Source organism: Pristiophorus japonicus, chromosome 7 (assembly GCF_044704955.1).
Source record: "Pristiophorus japonicus isolate sPriJap1 chromosome 7, sPriJap1.hap1, whole genome shotgun sequence".
NCBI classification, from domain to species: domain Eukaryota; kingdom Metazoa; phylum Chordata; class Chondrichthyes; family Pristiophoridae; genus Pristiophorus; species Pristiophorus japonicus.
In genome coordinates, this window is record NC_091983.1 from 211,846,728 (window position 1) to 211,865,867 (window position 19,140).

At 47.1% G+C, this 19,140-nt stretch overlaps 1 protein-coding gene across 1 annotated transcript in view; it reads left to right on the forward strand.

Moving 5' to 3' along the window:
• LOC139267441 (myelin and lymphocyte protein-like) overlaps positions 1–18,937 on the forward strand; it is a 33,926-nt gene extending 14,989 nt beyond the window's left edge. The window contains exons 3-4 of the mRNA XM_070885765.1: positions 5,733–5,855; positions 17,705–18,937. Of these exons, the coding sequence (XP_070741866.1) occupies positions 5,733–5,855; positions 17,705–17,779 (198 nt within the window). The 3' untranslated portion in view covers positions 17,780–18,937. The remainder of the gene's footprint in view (positions 1–5,732; positions 5,856–17,704) is intronic.
• The last annotated feature ends 203 nt before the right edge of the window (positions 18,938–19,140 follow it).

Sequence of the window (19,140 nt, forward strand, 5' to 3'; positions counted from 1 at the left end):
AAGGTAAAGGTCACAGAGTGACCGTGTCTGATATATCTATGCCTCGTGTGAGTTTGCAGTAAGGTGCAGGGACACGACATTTGGCGACGAGAAACGGGAATCACCGAACCACGAGGATGGCCATCGGTGGCACAGAGGAACGTTACTGTGTGGGTGAGGACTGGGACGATTTTCTGGAAAGACTCCAGCAGAGCTTTGTCACAAAGGACTTACTAGAAGAGACAGCGGCTGACAAGCGGAGGGCGCATCTACTGACCAACTGCGGACCACAGACGTATGCGCTGATGAAAGACTGGCTCGCACCCCAAAAGCTGGCAGACAAGTCCTTTGAAGAGTTCAGCCAGCTGATCAGTGATCATCTCAAACCGGCGAGTAGCGTACATATGGCCCGGCACCGGTTCTACTCTCACCGGGAGGGACAAAACGTCTCAGACTTCGTGGCGGAACTGTGGCGTTTGGCCAGTCTCTGAAAGTTCTCCGATGCCTGCAGTGGGGAGATGTTAAGGGACTTTTTCATCGGGGCATTAATCATGCTGGCTTTTTCAGGAAGCTCATAAAGACTAAGGATTTGACTTTAGAAGGGGCGGCATTGATAGCTCAGACCTTTATGGCAGGGGAAGAGGGGACCAAGCTAATTTCCGCGCGCAGCCCTGGTCCAAATAGTGGCGACGGACCAGGGAGTTAACATGGTGAACGCGGCTCTGGACCCCTCATGCAGGCAAGGGCATTTTGAAACCGCCCAGGCAGCAACAGGCTCTAGGGTGGGCCCGCATCAGGGACAATGGAAAAAGGATCGGCAATTCACGCAATCTCGAGAAACAATGCGTCCCGCGATGGGACCATTAACACCCACCATCAGAGTGCTTAGAAACAGCCAAATGGGCAATCAGAGAGGAATGCATGGTAATAGTCCTTTTGTTAACAGCAATCTCAATCTCAGCTCATGCTGGAGGTGCGGGGGTAGACACACTGCGAAAAGCTGCAGGTTCCAGCAATAAACCTGTAGGATTTGTAATGTCAGTGGACACTTGGCCAGGATGTGCAAAAAGGCAGTAGCGAGGCTAATCTGCGAGAAAGAGGAACCAGACGAGGGATCTGCAATGCAGGATGAGGCCTGGGGTAAAGCAATAGATGCTGAAGTTCAGCGGGTTCATGTGGCTGACGTCCACAGCTCATACACTAAAACGCCACCCATGATGATGAAAGTCTTACTGAATGGCATCCCGGTGCACATGGAGCTGGATACGGGAGCTAGCCAGTCATTCATGAGCAGCCAACAATTTGAGAGACTATGGCCACACAGAGCTAGCAGGCCCAAACTGGAACACATTGAGACGCAGCTACGGACGTACACCAAAGAGATCATCCCAGTGCTGGGCAGTGCAAACTTGGTGGTAACACATAATGGATCACAGAACCGGCTGCCACTCTGGATCGTTCCGGGAAATGGCCCCGCGCTTTTGGGGGGGGGGGGGAGTTGGCTAGCCGAGATGAATTGGAAATGGGGGAATGTGCACGCCATTTCATCCGTGGAGCGAAGTTCATGCTCACAGGTCCTGCAAAAATTTGGGTCACTGTTTCAACCTGGTGTTGGAACTTCAAGGGCACTAAAGTAGTGATACGCATCACTCCGGACGCCAGACCAGTGCACCACAAAGCCAGAGCGGTGCCGTATGTGATGCGTGAAAAAATTGAATGTGAACTGGAGAGGCTGCTCAGAGAGGGCATAATTTCGGCCGTTGAATTCAGCGACTGGGCAAGTCCCATCGTTCCCGTCCTCAAAGCAGATGGCTCAGTTAGGATTTGTGGCGACTACAAAGCCACCATCAACCGAGTATCGCTGCAAGACCAATAACCGCTTCTGAGAGCGGAGGACCTTTTTGCCACGTTGGCAGGTGGCAAGCTGTTCACGAAGTTGGATCTCACTTCGGCCTACATGACTCAGGAACTGGCTGAAGAATCCAAGCTTCTGACCACCATCACGACGCACAAGGGATTATTTATCTACAACAGGTGTCCGTTTGCCATTCGTTCGGCAGCAGTCATCTTTCAGAGAAACATGGAAAGCTTGCTCAAATCCATTCCTGGAACGATCGTATTCCAAGACGACATTCTCATAACGGGTCGAGACACCGAAGAACATCTCCACAATCTGGAGGAGGTGCTATGCCGATTGGATCGGGTAGGCTTGCGGCTGAAAAAGGCCAAGTGTGTGTTTTTGGCCCCAGAGGTCGAGTTTTTGGGCAGGAGGGTTGCTGCAGACGGGATCCGGCCCACTGAATCAAAAACGGAGGCAATCCGCCGGGTGCCCAGGCCCGGCAACACGTCGGAGTTGCGATCATTCCTGGGACTTTTGACTATTTTGGGAACTTTCTGCCGAACTTAAGCACATTGTTGGAGCTGTTACACATGCTCCTGCGTAAAGGGTGTGAATGGTTTTGGGGGGAACTGTCAAAAATGGGCTTTCAATAAGGCGAGGAACCTGCTGTGTTCCAACAAACTGTTGACTTTGTATGACCCCTGTAAAAAACTGGTCTTAACATGCGATGCGTCATCCTACGGGGTTGGGTGTGTGTTGCAGCAGGGTAACGATGATGGCCGACTCCAGGTCGCTCTCCCAGGCAGAGCGTGGATATGGCATGGTCGAGAAAGAAACACTCGGGTGTGTTTACGGTGTGAAAAAGATGCACCAGTACATTTTTGGTAGGCAGTTCGAGCTAGAGACGGACCACAAGCCGGTAACATCCTTGTTGACCGACAGCAAGGCTGTCAACGCCAATGCGTCAGCTCGCATACAGCGCTGGGCCCTCATGCTGGCTGCGTATGACTACACCATACGGCACTGGCCAGGCACCGAAAATTGCGCTGATGCGCTCAGCAGGCTCCCACTGGCCACCACCATGGGCTGTCGGAGCAGAGCGCCGAGATGGTCATGGCCATTGAGGCTTTTGACATTGCGGGCTCCCCCATCACAGCCCGCCAGATCAAACTCTGGACCAACAGTGACCCCCTCCTATCCATGATAAAGAAATGTGTCCTGACTGGGGATTGGGCGCCCGCACACAGGGCGTGCCCCGAGGAAGTCAGACGGTTTCAGAGACGGATGGATGAGCTCTCCATCCAAGCCAACTGCCTGCTATGATGCAGCCGGGTAGTCATGCCCCAGAAAGGAAGGGAAGCGTTCATCAGGGAACTCCACAGCGAGCACCCTGGCATCGTGTTAATGAAGGCCATTGCCCGGTCACATGTATGGTGGCCGGGGATTGACTCAGACCTGGAACACTGGGTTCGCAGGTGCACGACGTGTGCCCAGCTGGGCAATGCCCCCAGGGAGGCCCCACTCGGCCCGTGGCCCTGGCCCACCAGACCATGGTCCATTATTCACGTAGACTACGCGGGCCCGTTCATGGGGAAAATGTTCCTGATCGTTGTCGATGCATACTCGAAGTGGATCGAGTGCATCATATTGAACTCGTGCACGATATCCATCACTGTGGAGAGTCTGTGTACGGTTTTCGCGACACATGGCTTGCCGGACATCCTGGTCAGCGACAATGGCCCGTGTTTCACCAGCCATGAATTCCAGGAGTTTATGTCGGACACGTCCGTCAGTGCCATTCAAGCCGTCTTCCAATGGCCAGGCGGAACGGGCGGTCCAAGTCATAAAACAGGGCATGCTACGCATCGAAGGACCCTCCCTTCAGTACCGCCTATCGTGCCTCCTGCTGGCCTACAGGTCCCGCCCGCACTCGCTCAAGGGAGTCCCGCCAGCGGAACTCCTCATGAAACGCACGCTCAAGTTGCGGCTGTCCCTCATTCACCCAGACCTGGCAGACATTGTTGAGGGCAAGCGCCAGTCCCAAACCAAGCTCCATGATCGAGGCTCAAGGGGGAGGTGTATAGAAATAGATGACCCTGACCCGGTATTTGTTCTTAACCATGCTTTGGGACCCAAGTGGCTTGAGGGCACCGTAATTGGCAAAGAAGGAAACAAAGTCATGGTGGTCCGACTAAACAATGGGCAGATATGCCGCAAACACTTGGACCAAGTAAAGACAAGGTTCAGCATAGACACGGAGGAACCTGACGAAGAGCATGAGATAGCACCCACACCACTGCCAGCGGAGGAGCAACAAAGACAGTCCTCAGCATGCACAGTCCCGGCAGCCAGCCCGGACAGGCCGGAATCACCTCAGGTGACAGAGACACGTGCCGAGGATCAGCCACCAGAGCCACAACTGCGGCGCTCCACGAGAGAGCGTCGACCACCCGATAGACTTAACCTCTGAAACTAAAAGACTCAAGGGGGAGGTGATGTAATGTATTTAACCATCTTGCAATGAAATAGTCATGTAACTGTAACTCATGTACACTGTACCTGTATCCTAGAAATGCACACCCTGACCACAGGGGGTGAACTTGCGGGAGACACTCCTCACCTGGGTTTCCAGGTATAAAAGGGGAGGTCCCACCCAGGGTCAGCACTTCTTGGTCCTGGGAATAAAGGTGAAGATCACAGAGTGACCGTGTCTGATATACCTATGCCTCGTGTGAGTTTGTAGTAAGGTGCAAGGACACTACAGGGTCGATGAACCGAAGCGTTAACTCTGCTTCCACTCTCCACAGATGCTGCCTGACCTGCTGAGATTTCCAGCTTTTTCTGTTTTTATTCCAGGTTCCAGCATCCGCAGTATTTTGCTTTTGTGTCGGTGTCAAATCTTGTCTGATACTGCTCGTATGAAGCATCTTGGGACGTTTTGCTATGTTAAAGGCACTATATAAATACAATTTTCTGTTGTTGTTTTTGATTATGGGCAACCTCTTCCTTTACAATACAGGTTGAAAAAGGCATCTGATTAACACAACTTTTAATGTCACCCAGGTATTTGCAGCCATTCCATGATTACAATGCTTTCAGGTGTTGGGATCTAATATCATGTTTTGATTATATTAATATAAAATGGCAGGCATGTACCCCATTAACATCCACATCTTCCAAGTTTTCCTGAATTACTTCTTCAAGTTTTCCATCTAATTTAGACTTGCCTTGGTACCTGAACCCCAAAAACGATCCGTATGCAGTACAAAGGCTGCAGTACATTCCGTTCTGTTGGTTGGTTGGTTCTTACACAGCTTTAGTCTCTGTTCCTCGGTCCCCACACCGATGGGGACTTCCTGCACCTATTCGGCAGTGAGGGGCAGTGAGCGCCTGGGGCTAGGAGCTTACTGTGCATTGGAAGGCGCAGCATGGGCCAAAAAGCAAGGCTGTGAGGTCGTGAGGCTCACATTGCATCCTATGAATTCCACGTAGAGAGAGGTCCTGTGGGAAGGAGGAAAGAAGGAGGACAGTAGGTGTATGTTTGAGTTTGTGTGTATGTATTGGCACATGTGATGGAGCCTGGTCTCCAGTCGTCTTGGATCCCCTTGGCACTGGGCCAAGATCTTGCTCTGTCAAACCCGTGTGGTGGCTGGTGTGCAACGGCCACTCCTTGTTAAAAGAATCCACGCACAGGCATCTTCCACTGTTTAAAATGAGTTCATCCGTCACCTGAGTACTCCTTTTTAGTGTGGTAGCAAGTCATCCTCGACCCCGATGGACTGTCTTTAACGATGCAGCAATCTCTTCCCCTTTGAGTCTGACACTACCACCAACTGGTCTCAAGCACGAGGAGAGGTTATAGTTAGATTATAATGAACTTTTTAAAGATTCTTTTCTCGATTTGTTTCAACAGGATGCTTTCTACCATGGCGTTTCAGCTCTTTTTTATTTCAGTGCTGCAGTCCTACAGGCTAATTCTACAGTGCGCCTACAAATTTTTAAGAATACGATATACGAAACTGACGTTGCTGCCACGGTAAGTACGCACCCTATTAACTAAAATGGTGCAATCCTAACAGTTCCTTTTTTCTTCTTAGCTTATGTCTCAAATCTAAATTATACATAAATAAAAATGTTGGCCTATATTTTCTGATTGTAATGCATCCATTTTAAACGCGTGACTGCTGGCATAACAATCTTTATTACTTGTCTGCCACTTCATGCGTTACACTTCAAAATGTCATGGGTGTATTGAAAAAAGCAGAGAGAGAGCCAGACATTTACTGCTTTTTTTGATCTTGATAACCTGGCCTCTCTCTCAGCTACCAGCAATTTACAAGCAGCTTTCAATCTGCAGAAATCTTCCCGAACAATTAGTCTCGACTTGATCTCAGGATGTTCGTATTTAAATCACTCATCGTCATCATCATCATAGGCAGTCCCTCGAAATCGAGGAAATCTTGCTTCCACTCTAAAAGTGGGTTCTCAGGTGACTGTACAGTCCAATTCCAACTGGAATTACAGTCTGTGTCACAGGTGGGACAGACAGTGGTTGAGGGAAAGGGTGGGTGGGGAACCTGGTTTGCCGCACGCTCCTTCTGCTGCCTGCACTTGGTTTCTGCATGCTCTCGGCGATGAGACTCGAGGTGCTCAGCACCCTCCTTGATGCTCTTCCTTCACTTAGGACTTTGGCCAGGGATTCCCAGGTGTCGATGAGGATGTTGCACTTTGTCAAGGAGGCTTTGAGTGTTTTTTTAAACCACTATTCCACATGCTACATTAAACACAGATCCAGCTTAGTAGCTAAATGTCACAACTCTGGTCCAAACCGCAGTTCTCATACAAACAATGCTGAGAGATATCAACTAATGATCAAATGGTTTCTGACTTGTAATGACCTGGTAATATCTCTACAAGCAAAATTGATGGGATAACTCACACAAGTGGAAAGGAGGGGAGGGGATTAGCAATATTGGTTAAGAAAACAATTACAGCTGTGAGGAGGGATGATATGTTGGAAGGAGCATCATATGAGGCTGTATGGGTTGAACTGAAGAACAAAAAAGGGGCAATCACAATGCTGGAAGTGTACGATACACCCCCAAACAGTCAGAGGGAGATAGGGCAAATATATGCAGGCAAATCTCTGTGGTGCAAAAACTACAGGGCAGTAATAGTGGGGGATTTCAACGACCCTAATATTAACTGCGATAGAATTAGTGTAAAAGTTATAGAGGGCGCAGAAATCTTAAATGCATTCAGGAGAACTTTTTTAGCCAGTACGTAACAAGCCCAACAAGAGTGGGAGCATAGTGGACATAGTGTTAGGGAATGGGCAGGGTTATCATTTAGAGAGCATTTTGGTGCTAGTGATCATAATTCAATTGGTTTTGGGATAGTTGTGGAAAATGACAAAGATAAACCGGATGTAAAAGGCCAATTTTACTAAGCTGAGATGTGATTTAGCAAAAGTGGACTGGATACTTGGATGTGCACTTAAAGTGCTGTAACCTATAGGGCTACAGACCAAGAGCTGGAAAGTGGGATTAGGCTGGATAGCTCTTGATCGGCCGGTGCGGACAAAATGTGCCGAAATGGTCTCCTTCCGTGCTGTAAATTTCGATGATTCTATGAAAAAAGCTACTTGAGGGGCAATCAGTGTCCGAGCAGTGGGGGGCATTCAAGGAAAAGATAGTGAAAGTCCAGAGCAAATATGTTCCCACAAAGAAAAAGGGTGGGACTAACAAATCTAGAGCCCCTTGGATATCAAGGAGCAGACAGGGTAGGATAATGAAAAAAGGGAAGCTTTTTGTTAGATACTGAGAGCTCAATATAACAGAAAGGCTAGAAAAGTAGAAAAGTGCAGGGGTGAAATTAGAAAGGAAATTAAGAAAGCAAAATGAAAAAATATTGGCAAGTAAAATCAAGGAAAACCCAAAGATGTTTTATAAATGGATAAAGAGCAAGAGAATAACTAAGGAAAGAGTAGGGCCTATTCGAGAACAAAAAGGTAACCCATGCGTGGAAACAGAAGACGTGGGTATGGTTCTTAATTAATAATTTACGTCTGTCTTCACAGAAGAGAGGGACAATGCAGACATTATAGTTAAGGAGGAAGAGTGTGAAATATTAGATGGAATAAACATAGACAGACAGGAAGTATTAAGAGGTTTAGTATCTTTGAAAGTAGATAAATCTCTAGGCCTGGATGAAATATATCCCAGGCTGTTAAGAGAGGCAAGGGAGGAAATAGCGGAGGCTCTGACCATCATTTTCCAATCCTCTCTGGCTACAGATGTGGTGCCAGAGGGCTGGAGGACTGCTAACATTGTACCTTTGTTTAAAAAGGGGAGAAAGGGATAGACTGAGTAATTACAAGCCAGTCAGCCTAACCTCGGTGGTGGGAAAATTGTTGGAAGAAGTATAAATCATAATTTAAAAAGTCATGGAGTAATCAAGGATGGTCAGCATGGATTTGTCATGTCTGACTAACTTGATTGAATTTTAAAAAAACGTTTCTTTCCGGGATGTGGGCATCGCTGGCAAAGCCAACATTTATTTCCCATCACTGACTGAGACGAAATTTCCTCCAATTAAATGTTGGGACCACCAAAGCTATTGTCTTTAGTTCATGCCACAAACTCCGTTCCCTTGCCACCGATTCCATCCCTCTCCCTGGCAACTGTCTGAGGCTATCCAAGTCTGTTCACAACCTTGGTGTCATATTTGATCATTAGTTGAGCTTCTTAACTCATATCCGTTCCATCACTCAGACCGCCCATTTCAACCTCTGTAACATTGCCTGTCTCTAGACCTTGCCTCAGCTTATCTGCTGCCAAACCCTCATCCATTCCTTTGTTACCTCTAGATTTGACTATTCCAACACAGTACTGGCTGGCATCCAAAATTCTACCCCCCCCATAAACTGGAGGTCATCCAAAACTCTGCCACCCGTGTCCTAACTCGCACCAAGTCCTGCTCACCCATCTCCCCTGTGCTCACTGACCTACATTGGCACCCAGTAAAGCAACGCCTCGATTTTAAAATGTTCTACCTTGTTTTCAAATCCCTCCATGGCCTTGCCCCTCCCTATCTGTAGAAATGCTTCAGCCTTGTCTTTTGTGTGCTGGACTCCGCCATCATTGAGGATGGGGATATTCATGGAACCTCCTCCTCCTGTTAGTTGTTTAATTGTCCACCACCATTCACGATGTGGCAGCAGAGCTTTGATCAGATCCATTGATTGTGGGATGCTTAGCTCTGTTTATAGCATGCTGCTTCCGCTGCTTAGCATGCATGTAATCCTATGTTGCAGCTTCCCCAGGTTGGTACCTCATTTTTACGTATGCCTGGTGCTGCTCCTGGCATGCTCTTCTGCACTCCTCATTGAACCAGGGTTGGTCCCCTGGCTTGATAGTAATGGTAGGATGAGGGATATACCAGGCCGTGAGGTTACAAATTGTAATGGAATAAAATTCTGCTGCTGTTGATGGCCCACAGCGTCTCATGGATGCCCAGTTTTGAGCTGCTAGATCTGTTCTGAATCTATCCCATTTAGCCCACGGTGGTAGTGCCACACAACACGATGGTGTCTTCAGTGTGAAGATTGGACTTCGTCTCCACAAGAACTGTGTGGTGGTCACTGCTACCAACAACCAACATGGTCATGGACAGATGCATCTGCGACAGGTAGATTGGTGAGGACGAGGTCAAATAGGTTTTTTCCCTCATGTTGGTTCTCTCACCACCTGCTCAGGCCCAATCTGGCAGCTATGCCTTCAGGACTCGGCCAGCTTGGTCAGTAGTGGTGCTACTGAACCACTCTTGGTGATGGACTGAAGTCCCCCACCCAGCATATATTTTGTTCCCTTGTTACCCTCAGTGCTTCTTCCAAGTGCTGTTCAGCCTGGAGGAGTACTCATTTATCAGCTGAGGGAGGGCGATAGGTGGCAATCAGCAGGAGGTTTCCTTGCCCATGCTTAACCTGAAGCCATGAAACTTCATGGGATCCGGAGTCAATGATGAGGACTCCCAAGGCCACTCCCTCCCGTATACCACTATGCCACCACCTCAGGTGGGTCTGTCCTGCCGGTGGGATATGACATACCCAGGGATGATGATGGAGGAGTCTGGGACATTGGCTGAAAGGTATGATCCTGTGAGTACGACTGTCAGGCTTTTGCTTGACTAGTGTGGGCTCCTAATTTTGGCACAAATCCCCAGATGTTCATGAAGAGGACATTGCAGGGTTGACTGGGCTGGGTGTGCTGTTGTCATGTCCGAAGTCAGTGCTGAGGTCGATCATCCAGTTTTATTCTTATTATTGTTTTCTGCTGCAGTTTGTTATAACTGAGTGGCTTGCTTGGCCATTTCAGAGGGCAGATAAGATTAACCACATTGCTGAGGGTCTGGAGTCACATATAGGCCTGGACCGGGTATGGAGGCAGATTTCCTTCCCTAAAGGACAATAGTTCACCAGATGGGTTTTTACAACAATCCAGTAGTTTCATGGCCACCGTTACTGACACTAGCTTTTTATACCAGATTTTATTTTTTAATATAATTGAATTTAAATTCCCCAGCTGCTGAGGTGGGATTTGAACTCATGTCTCTGGATTATTAGTCCAGGCCTCTGGATTACTAGTAATTTAACCACTATGCTAATGCTCCTCCAGAGATAACAAGGGGTGTTGATGAGAGTAGTGCATTTGATGTAGTCCACATGGATTTCAGCAAGGTCTTTGACAAGTTCTCACATGGCAGGTTGGTCATCAAGGTAAAAGCCCAGGGGAGCCACGGGAAAGTGGCAAGTTGGATGCAAAATTGGCTCAGTGGCAGGAAGCAAAGGGTAATGATCGACAGGTGTTTTTATGACTGGAAGGCTGTTTCCAGTGGGGTTCCACAGAGCTCAGTACTTGGTCCCTTGGGGAATTTAAATTCAGTTATATTAAAAAATAAAATCTGGTATAAAAAGCTAGTGTCAGTAACGGTGGCCATGAAACTACCGGATTGTTGTAAAAACCCATCTGGTGAACTATTGTCCTTTAGGGAAGGAAATCTGCCTCATACCCCGGTCCAGGCCTATATGTGACTCCAGACCCTCAGCAATATGGTTAATCTTATCTCACCTCTGAAATGGCCGAGCAAGCCACTCAGTTATAACAAACTGCAACAGAAAACAATAATGAGAATAAAACTGGATGATCGGCCTCAGCACTGACTTCAATGTAGGGGGCATAATTAAGAAGATTGCAGATAATACAAAAATTGGCCGTGTGGTTGATAGTGAGGAAGATCAACGGACTGATCAGGTGGGCAGAACAGTGGCAAATGGAATTCAATCCGGAGAAGTGTGAGGTACTGCATTTGGGGAGGGCTAACAAGGTAAAGGAATACACAATAAATGTTAGGGTACTGAGAAATGTAGAGAAACTGAGAGACTTTGGAGTGCATGTTAACAGATCCCTGAAGGTAGCAGGACAGGTAGATCTTCTCCTTCTCAGGCAGTCCCTTGGTGTCGAGGATGACTTGCTTTCACACTTATATGAGTTCTCAGGTGACTGATGACTCCAATGTGGGACCTACAGTCTCTGTCACAGGTGGGGCAGATGGTGTTTGAAGGGATGGGTGGGTGGGGTGCTTGGGTTGTCCTGCGCTCCTTCCACTGTTTGTGCTTGGCCTCCGCTTGCTCCTGGCGAAGAGGCTCGAGGTGTTCGGCATCTTCCCGGATGCTCTTCCTCCACTTTGAGCGGTCTTGGACCAGGGACTCCCAGGTGTCGGTGGGGATGTTGTACTTTTTCAAGGAGGCTTTGAGGGTGTTCTTGAAGCATTTCCTCTGCCCACCTGGAGCTCGCTTGCCGTGTCGGAGCTCTGAGTACAGCGCTTGCTTTGGAAGACAGGTGGATAAGGTGGTTCAGAAGGCATATGGGATACTTTCCTTTATTAGCCGAGGTATAGGATATAAGAGCAGGGAGGTTATGCTAGAACTGTATAAACCACTAGTTAGGCCACAGCTAGAGTACTGCATGCAGTTCTGGTCACCACGTTATAGGAAAGATGTGATTGCACTGGAGAAGGTACAGATAAGCGTTACGAGGAAGTTGCCGGGAGTGGAAATTTTAACTCTGAGGAAAGGTTGGATGGGCTGGCTTTTTTGGAATAGAGGAGGTTGAGGGGAAACTTAATCGAGGTGTATAAAGTTATGAGGAGCCTAGATAGAGAAATATAGAAACATAGAACATAGAAAATAGGTGCAGGAGTAGGCCATTCGTTATGATCATGGCTGATCATACGACTTCAGTGGATAATAGGAAGGATCTATTTTCATTAGCAGAGAGGTCAATTACCAGGGGACACAGATTTGAAATAATTGGTAGAAGAATTAGAGGGATGTTGAGGAGAGGTTTTTTCACCCAGAGTGTGGGAGGGGGGGGGGGTCTGGAACTCACTTCCTGAAAGGTGGTAGAGGCAGAAACCCTCACCACATTAAAAAAGTATGCACTTGACCTGTGACCCGTAACCTGTGAGACTATGGACCAAGAGCTGAACAGTGGGATTAGGCTGGATAGCTCTTTTTCAACCGATTCAACATTCAGGAAAGATAGAATAAAAGGAAAAGGAGGTGGGGTAGCATTGCTGGTTAAGGAGGAAATTAAGACAATAGTTCGGAAGGACATTAGCTTGGATGATGTGGAATCTATATGGCTAGAGCTGCAGAACACCAAAGGGCAAAACACGTTAGTGGGAGTTGTGTACAGACCTCCAAACAGTAGTAGTGATGTTGGGGAGGGCATCAAACAGGAAATTAGGAGTGCATGCAATAAAGGTGCAGCAGTTATAATGGGTGACTTTAATATGCACATAGATTGGGTTAACCAAACTGGAAGCAATACGGTGGAGGAGGATTTCCTGGAGTGCATAAGGGATGGTTTTCTAGACCAATATCTCGAGGAACTAGGGGGGAGGCCATCTTAGACTGGGTGTTGTGTAATGAGAGAGGATTAATTAGCAATCTCGTTGTGCGAGGCCCCTTGGGGAAGAGTGACCATAATATAGTGGAATTCTGCATTATGATGGAGAATGAAACAGTTAATTCAGAGACCATGGTCCAGAACTTAAAGAAGGGTAACTTTGAAGGTATGAGGCGTGAATTGGCTGGGATGGATTGGCGAATGATACTTAAGGGGTTGACTGTGGATGGGCAATGGCAGACATTTAGAGACCGCATGGATGAACTACAACAATTGTACATTCCTGTCTGGCGTAAAAATAAAAAAGGGAAGGTGGCTCAACCGTGGCTATCAAGGGAAATCAGGGATAGTATTAAAGCCAAGGAAGTGGCATACAAATTGGCCAGAAATAGCAGCGAACCCGGAGACTGGGAGAAATTTAGAACTCAGCAGAGGAGGACAAAGGGTTTGATTCAGGCAGGGAAAATGGAGTATGAGAAGAAGCTTGCAGGGAACATTAAGACGGATTGCAAAAGTTTCTATAGATATGTAAAGAGAAAAAGGTTAGTAAAGACAAACGTAGGTCCCCTGCAGTCAGAATCAGGGGAAGTCATAACGGGGAACAAAGAAATGGCGGACCAATTGAACAAGTACTTTGGTTCAGTATTCACTAGGAGGACACAAACAACCTTCTGGATATAAAAGGGGTCGGAGGGTCTAGTAAGGAGGAGGAACTGAGGGAAATCCTTATTAGTCGGGAAATTGTGTTGGGGAAATTGATGGGATTGAAGGCCGATAAATCCCCAGGGCCTGATGGACTGCATCCCAGAGTACTTAAGGAGGTGGCCTTGGAAATAGTGGATGCATTGACAGTCATTTTCCAACATTCCATAGACTCTGGATCAGTTCCTATGGAGTGGAGGGTAGCCAATGTAACCCCACTTTTTAAAAAAGGAGGGAGAGAGATAACAGGGAATTATAGACCTGTCAGCCTGACATCGGTAGTGGGTAAAATGATGGAATCAATTATTAAGGATGTCATAGCAGCGCATTTGGAAAGAGGTGACATGATAGGTCCAAGTCAGCATGGATTTGTGAAAGGGAAATCATGCTTGACAAATCTTCTGGAATTTTTTGAGGATGTTTCCAGTAGAGTGGACAAGGGAGAACCAGTTGATGTGGTATATTTTGGACTTTCAGAAGGCTTTCGACAAGGTCCCACACAAGAGATTAATGTGCAAAGTTAAAGCACATGGGATTGGTGGTAGTGTGCTGACATGGATTGAGAACTGGTTGTCAGACAGGAAGAAAAGAGTAGGAGTAAATGGGGACTTTTCAGAATGGCAGGCAGTGACTAGTGGGGTACCGCAAGGTTCTGTGCTGGGGCCCCAGCTGTTTACACTGTACATTAATGATTTAGATGAGGGGATTAAATGTAGTATCTCCAAATTTGCGGATGACACTAAGTTGGGTGGCAATGTGAGCTGCGAGGTGGATGCTATGAGGCTGCAGAGCGACTTGGATAGGTTAGGTGAGTGGGCAAATGCATGGCAGATGAAGTATAATGTGGATAAATGTGAGGTTATCCACTTTGGTGGTAAAAACAGAGAGACAGACTATTATCTGAATGGTGACAGATTAGGAAAAGGGGAGGTGCAAAGAGACCTAGATGTCATGGTACATCGGTCATTGAAGGTTGGCATGCAGGTACAGCAGGCGGTTAAGAAAGCAAATGGCATGTTGGCCTTCATAGCGAGGGGATTCGAGTACAGGGGCAGGGAGGTGTTGCTACAGTTGTACAGGGCCTTGGTGAGGCCACACCTGGAGTATTGTGTACAGTTTTGGTCTCCTAACCTGAGGAAGGACATTCTTGCTATTGAGGGAGTGCAGCGAAGGTTCACCAGACTGATTCCCGGGATGGCGGGACTGACCTATCAAGAAAGACTGGATCAACTGGGCTTGTATTCACTCGAGTTCAGAAGAATGAGAGGGGACCTCATAGAAACGTTTAAAATTCTGACGGAGTTAGACAGGTTAGATGCAGGAAGAATGTTCCCAATGTTGGGGAAGTCCAGAACTAGGGGACACAGTCTAAGGATAAGGGGTAAGCCATTTAGGACCGAGATGCGGAGGAATTTCTTCACCCAGAGAGTGGTGAACCTGTGGAATTCTCTACCACAGAAAGTTGTTGAGGCCAATTCACTAAATATATTCAAAAAGGAGTTAGGTGAAGTCCTTACTACTAGGGGGATCAATGGGTATGGCGAGAAAGCAGGAATGGGGTACTGAAGTTGCATGTTCAGCCATGAACTCATTGAATGGCGGTGAAGGCTAGAAGGGCCGAATGGTCTACTTTCTATGTTTCTATGATGGGCTGAATAGCCTCCTTTTGTGCGGTAAATTTCTATGATTCGATGAATTGAGTTTTGGAAAAAAATCTGGAAATAAATAGCTGGTATCAGGAATTGTTGTAAATACCCAAGTGGTTCACTAATGTCCTTTAGGGAAGGCAATCTGCTGTTGTTATTTAGTCTGACATGTGACTCCAGTCTCACACCAATGTGGTTGACTCTAAAGTGGCCTCTTAATTGTATCAAATCATTGCAGTAGCTCAAGAAGGAGGCTCACCACCACCTTCCCACGGCAACTGGGTGTGGACCATAAATGCTGGCCTTGCCAGTGGCACTCACATCTCGAGAACATTTTAAAAAATCACTGAGCATTCTCCTTTGGATGGGATGTTAAACTGAGGCGCACCTGCCTGTTCCTGTGGGTCAGGTTGATTAAAATTCCCAGGGCAATTTTCAAAACAGAGCGTCTTGCCGGCGATTTATTCAATTTTCGACTTGAACCAAACAGACACAGATAAATTGTTGAAAAGGTACTTTGAATGGAGCTACATACTTTTGCAAGTTAGTTTTGAAGATAGTGTAGCATTCTAAGAGACAAGATCAAGAGGACTAAATGGCACTGATCCTTGTTAGTTGGCAGGTTCTGATCAGCCCACGTTGGAAATGTGAACTGCTTTCCACAGATGCTGCTTGCCCGATTGAATGTTTCCACTATTTTCTGATTTTGTTTACCCCACACCCCCCCCCTCACTCCCTTTATGCTAAACTCAACATTCAGAATCCAGATCAGGCTGGGGGAGGGGGAGGGGGAGGGGGCGGGGGGGGGGGAATGGGTGGGGTGACTAAGGCATAAAGCAAAGGTCAGCAGCATAGGTAGGCACACGCTTACTGGTTGTTCCCTGCCACTGAATAGCTATTTATTAACCTGTAAGATGATCACATGAGGAAATTTAATGGCCATATGCACAGAGTGAAGAAAACTAGTGAAGCATTACAGCTTTAACATTAACATATGTGTACACACATCATTAAAACAACTACAATTTAAAAAGTATTCCGAAGAAACAAGCAGGAAATGATGGGCTGTCTTTTTAGATGCAATTTGTTCATTAGTTGGTTCCTGCATACTTTTTAATGAATTTATTGGAGCCAATCAGGTAAAAGTGTGATGCAAACTTTCAAGTGTGACGATGTGCTAGATGCAAAGCTTTATATACAAGGTTAGGTCTTTTTGCATTGCCTTCTGTCATGGAAACTGCTAAATCCGACCAAGATTATTCTAGTTCCCTGAAGCAGTTTCGCAACAATTTGCAGGGCAATGAGGAAAGAACGGAGTAGGGCTAATTGGATAGCTTTTGAAATAGCTGGCTCAGATACCAGGGGCTGAATGGCCTCCTTCTGTGCTGTAAAATTCTACGAAGCCGAAATTCAGCTCCCCAAACAGGCCTCTTACCGCCAGAAAGCGGCGGCCAGGCGGCGGAATCGAGTGGCTGCCAACTTCCAGTCCAATGGCTGCCGCCAGCAAAATTCAGCTCGGGGACTTTTCTGGTGGTTCCCACTTCCGCCCCGCTGCTGCTGACTGGCCTAAGTGCGTCATCAAAGGGCGCACTGCCGACCTCCCGTACCTCCAGCGCACCTCCTGCGGAATTTCGTGAGAAAAATCCTAAATCCGCCGTGCGGTGCTCCCGACAGCTTTTTCTGTCGGGGGCACCGCCACTTTGTATTGCGTGTGTGAGCCACGGCAGCACGGCGGCCCTTCAAGGGGAGGGCGCCCTGATGCGGTCGCCATGTTTTTTTTCTGCCGGCCGACTCCCAGATTGGCCGGCCAAATATGCCAGGTTGCTGGCCCAGCCAAAACCCTCCTGGTGGCCCAGTGGACCAATGTTTCTGAATGCTGAAGGCTCTCCCCTTTTAAGTGAAGAGGAGGGACCTGGTGATGCACACGCGTCATGATGTCATCTCAGCTCTGCTGCTGACTGACAGCGGTGGAAACTCCGTCCCGCCTCCACTTCAGCTCCTCTGCAGTACTCACCACCCAACCTCCGCCCCCATTATGACCGACTTCCGGTCTACCGAAAAAAACCCGTCAAAGACCCTGAATTTCACGAAAGAGTTGACCTCATCCAGCGGCGGAAAAAGCACATTAGAAGCGGAAGATGCGGAATTTACCTTTCGGGCGAAGGTAAATTTCGGCTCCTATGACTCCAGCAGCCGGACCCATTTTTGTTCCATTCTTTCTCTCCCCATCTGACCTCTCCGTCACACTTAGAATCGCTTGCCTCTCCTTCTCGCCTTCTCCCACGTGCACTTGAAGCAGAGACTATAACATTATTTCAAGGGGATTACTTGAAAATAAAAAAATATAGGACACGGGCAGAGGCAGGGAAGTGGGATGAGAAGTTGAAGGGGCTTCCTTGCTGTACTTCTATGAAATCCCAAGAGCCTAGGACAAGCAATATGGAATTCCAGACTTGGTTCTTACAGAAGGAACACATAGGAAATAATCTAGTGTTAACCCATTGTTACTTTGAAATATGATTAAAATTGAAAATGTACAATAAAACCTATTTCCTTTCACCCTGCAGATATTTGCATTTGTAGCCACTGTGCTCTATGTAATTCATGCAGCGCTCTCATTCAAGAGGTGGAAAACAGTGTAACTGTCTTCGAGGCGTGTGGAAAGTGGATGTTGAGTTTGTGGAAGACATTTCTCAGAAAGCTGATACATCTCCTCTCAACTTACAACACAGTCAAACAGTTCTATATGGCATTTGGGGTGTTAACTCTGTTTTGATAAAATGTAATTTTGTTTTCATTCCCCTTGTATTTTATTACTCCTTCGCCCCTCTGATTTACTTTCAAGGCCAAGGCAATCAACACAGCTAGTCTGGCTCCCTCTGCCACATGTCAGGGGTGAGATATAAAGGCCTGATAGTCCAATGGAAATGGAGGCTGGTCGTGGGGGGATGCAAATTTTCAAGTGTGACGATGTGCTAGATGCAAAGCTTTATATATATACGGTTAGGTCTTTTTGCATTGCCTTCTGTCATGGAAATTGCTAAATCCGACCAATATTATTCTAGTTCCCTGAAGTAGTAGTAGGAACAATTTGCAAGCCAATGAGGAAAGAACGGAGTAAGGCTAATTGGATAGCTTTTTCAAAGAGCTGGCTCGGCCATGATGGGCTGAATGGCCTCCTTCTGTGCTGTAAAATGCTATGACTCCAATAGTCGCACCCTTTTTTTTCCCATCTCTCTCTCCCCTATCTGACCTCTCGCTCCCCGTAACCCCCCAATTCAAATTGGCAGGACCACCAGGAAAACGGGCAGAGCTCAAATTTTCAAAATTCTACTGCCAAACTCTAACAGGCTGCACACTGCCCAAACCTTGCTTTCATTCAGTCTTCAGTGAACCCTTGATCCATCCTCTTTGCCTGTCCCAAGCTTTGACCATGTCAGCCTGCGAATGAAATGTGACTGTATGTAAGTAGCATGTATCTATAACTCAAGTGAGCATGTAAACTTTACTGAATACAGTAAAATGTGTAAACCAAATTACCAGGTTCAAGCAAACCAGCTGCAGGCTGAATAAAACTGTGTTACTGAATTCACAGACTCCCATTGTGGGAGCACAAGGACTGAACCGTTTCAAGAAGGCCCATCACAACCTTCTCAGGGCAACTAGGTGATAGGCAATAGATGTGGCCTTGGGAGCACTGCCAAGATCCCGAGAACAAATTAAAAAAATATAAGCCTAAGATATAGACCAATATGATGTAACTTCAAAGTTGAACATTAAAATCTTAATGGTAATCACACGCTGCAGAAGCTAATTGGCGGACTTGACTTTTTATTGAACAGTAAGTATAAGTCATCTTTTAAAGAAATCAGATTAATACTTGAAGATAAAGGAACATAAGCCCATAAGAATTAGGAGCAGAAGTAGGCCATTCAGCCCCTCGGCCCCTCGAGTCTGCTCTGGCAGTCAATAAGATCATGGCTGATCTTCTACCTCAACTCCT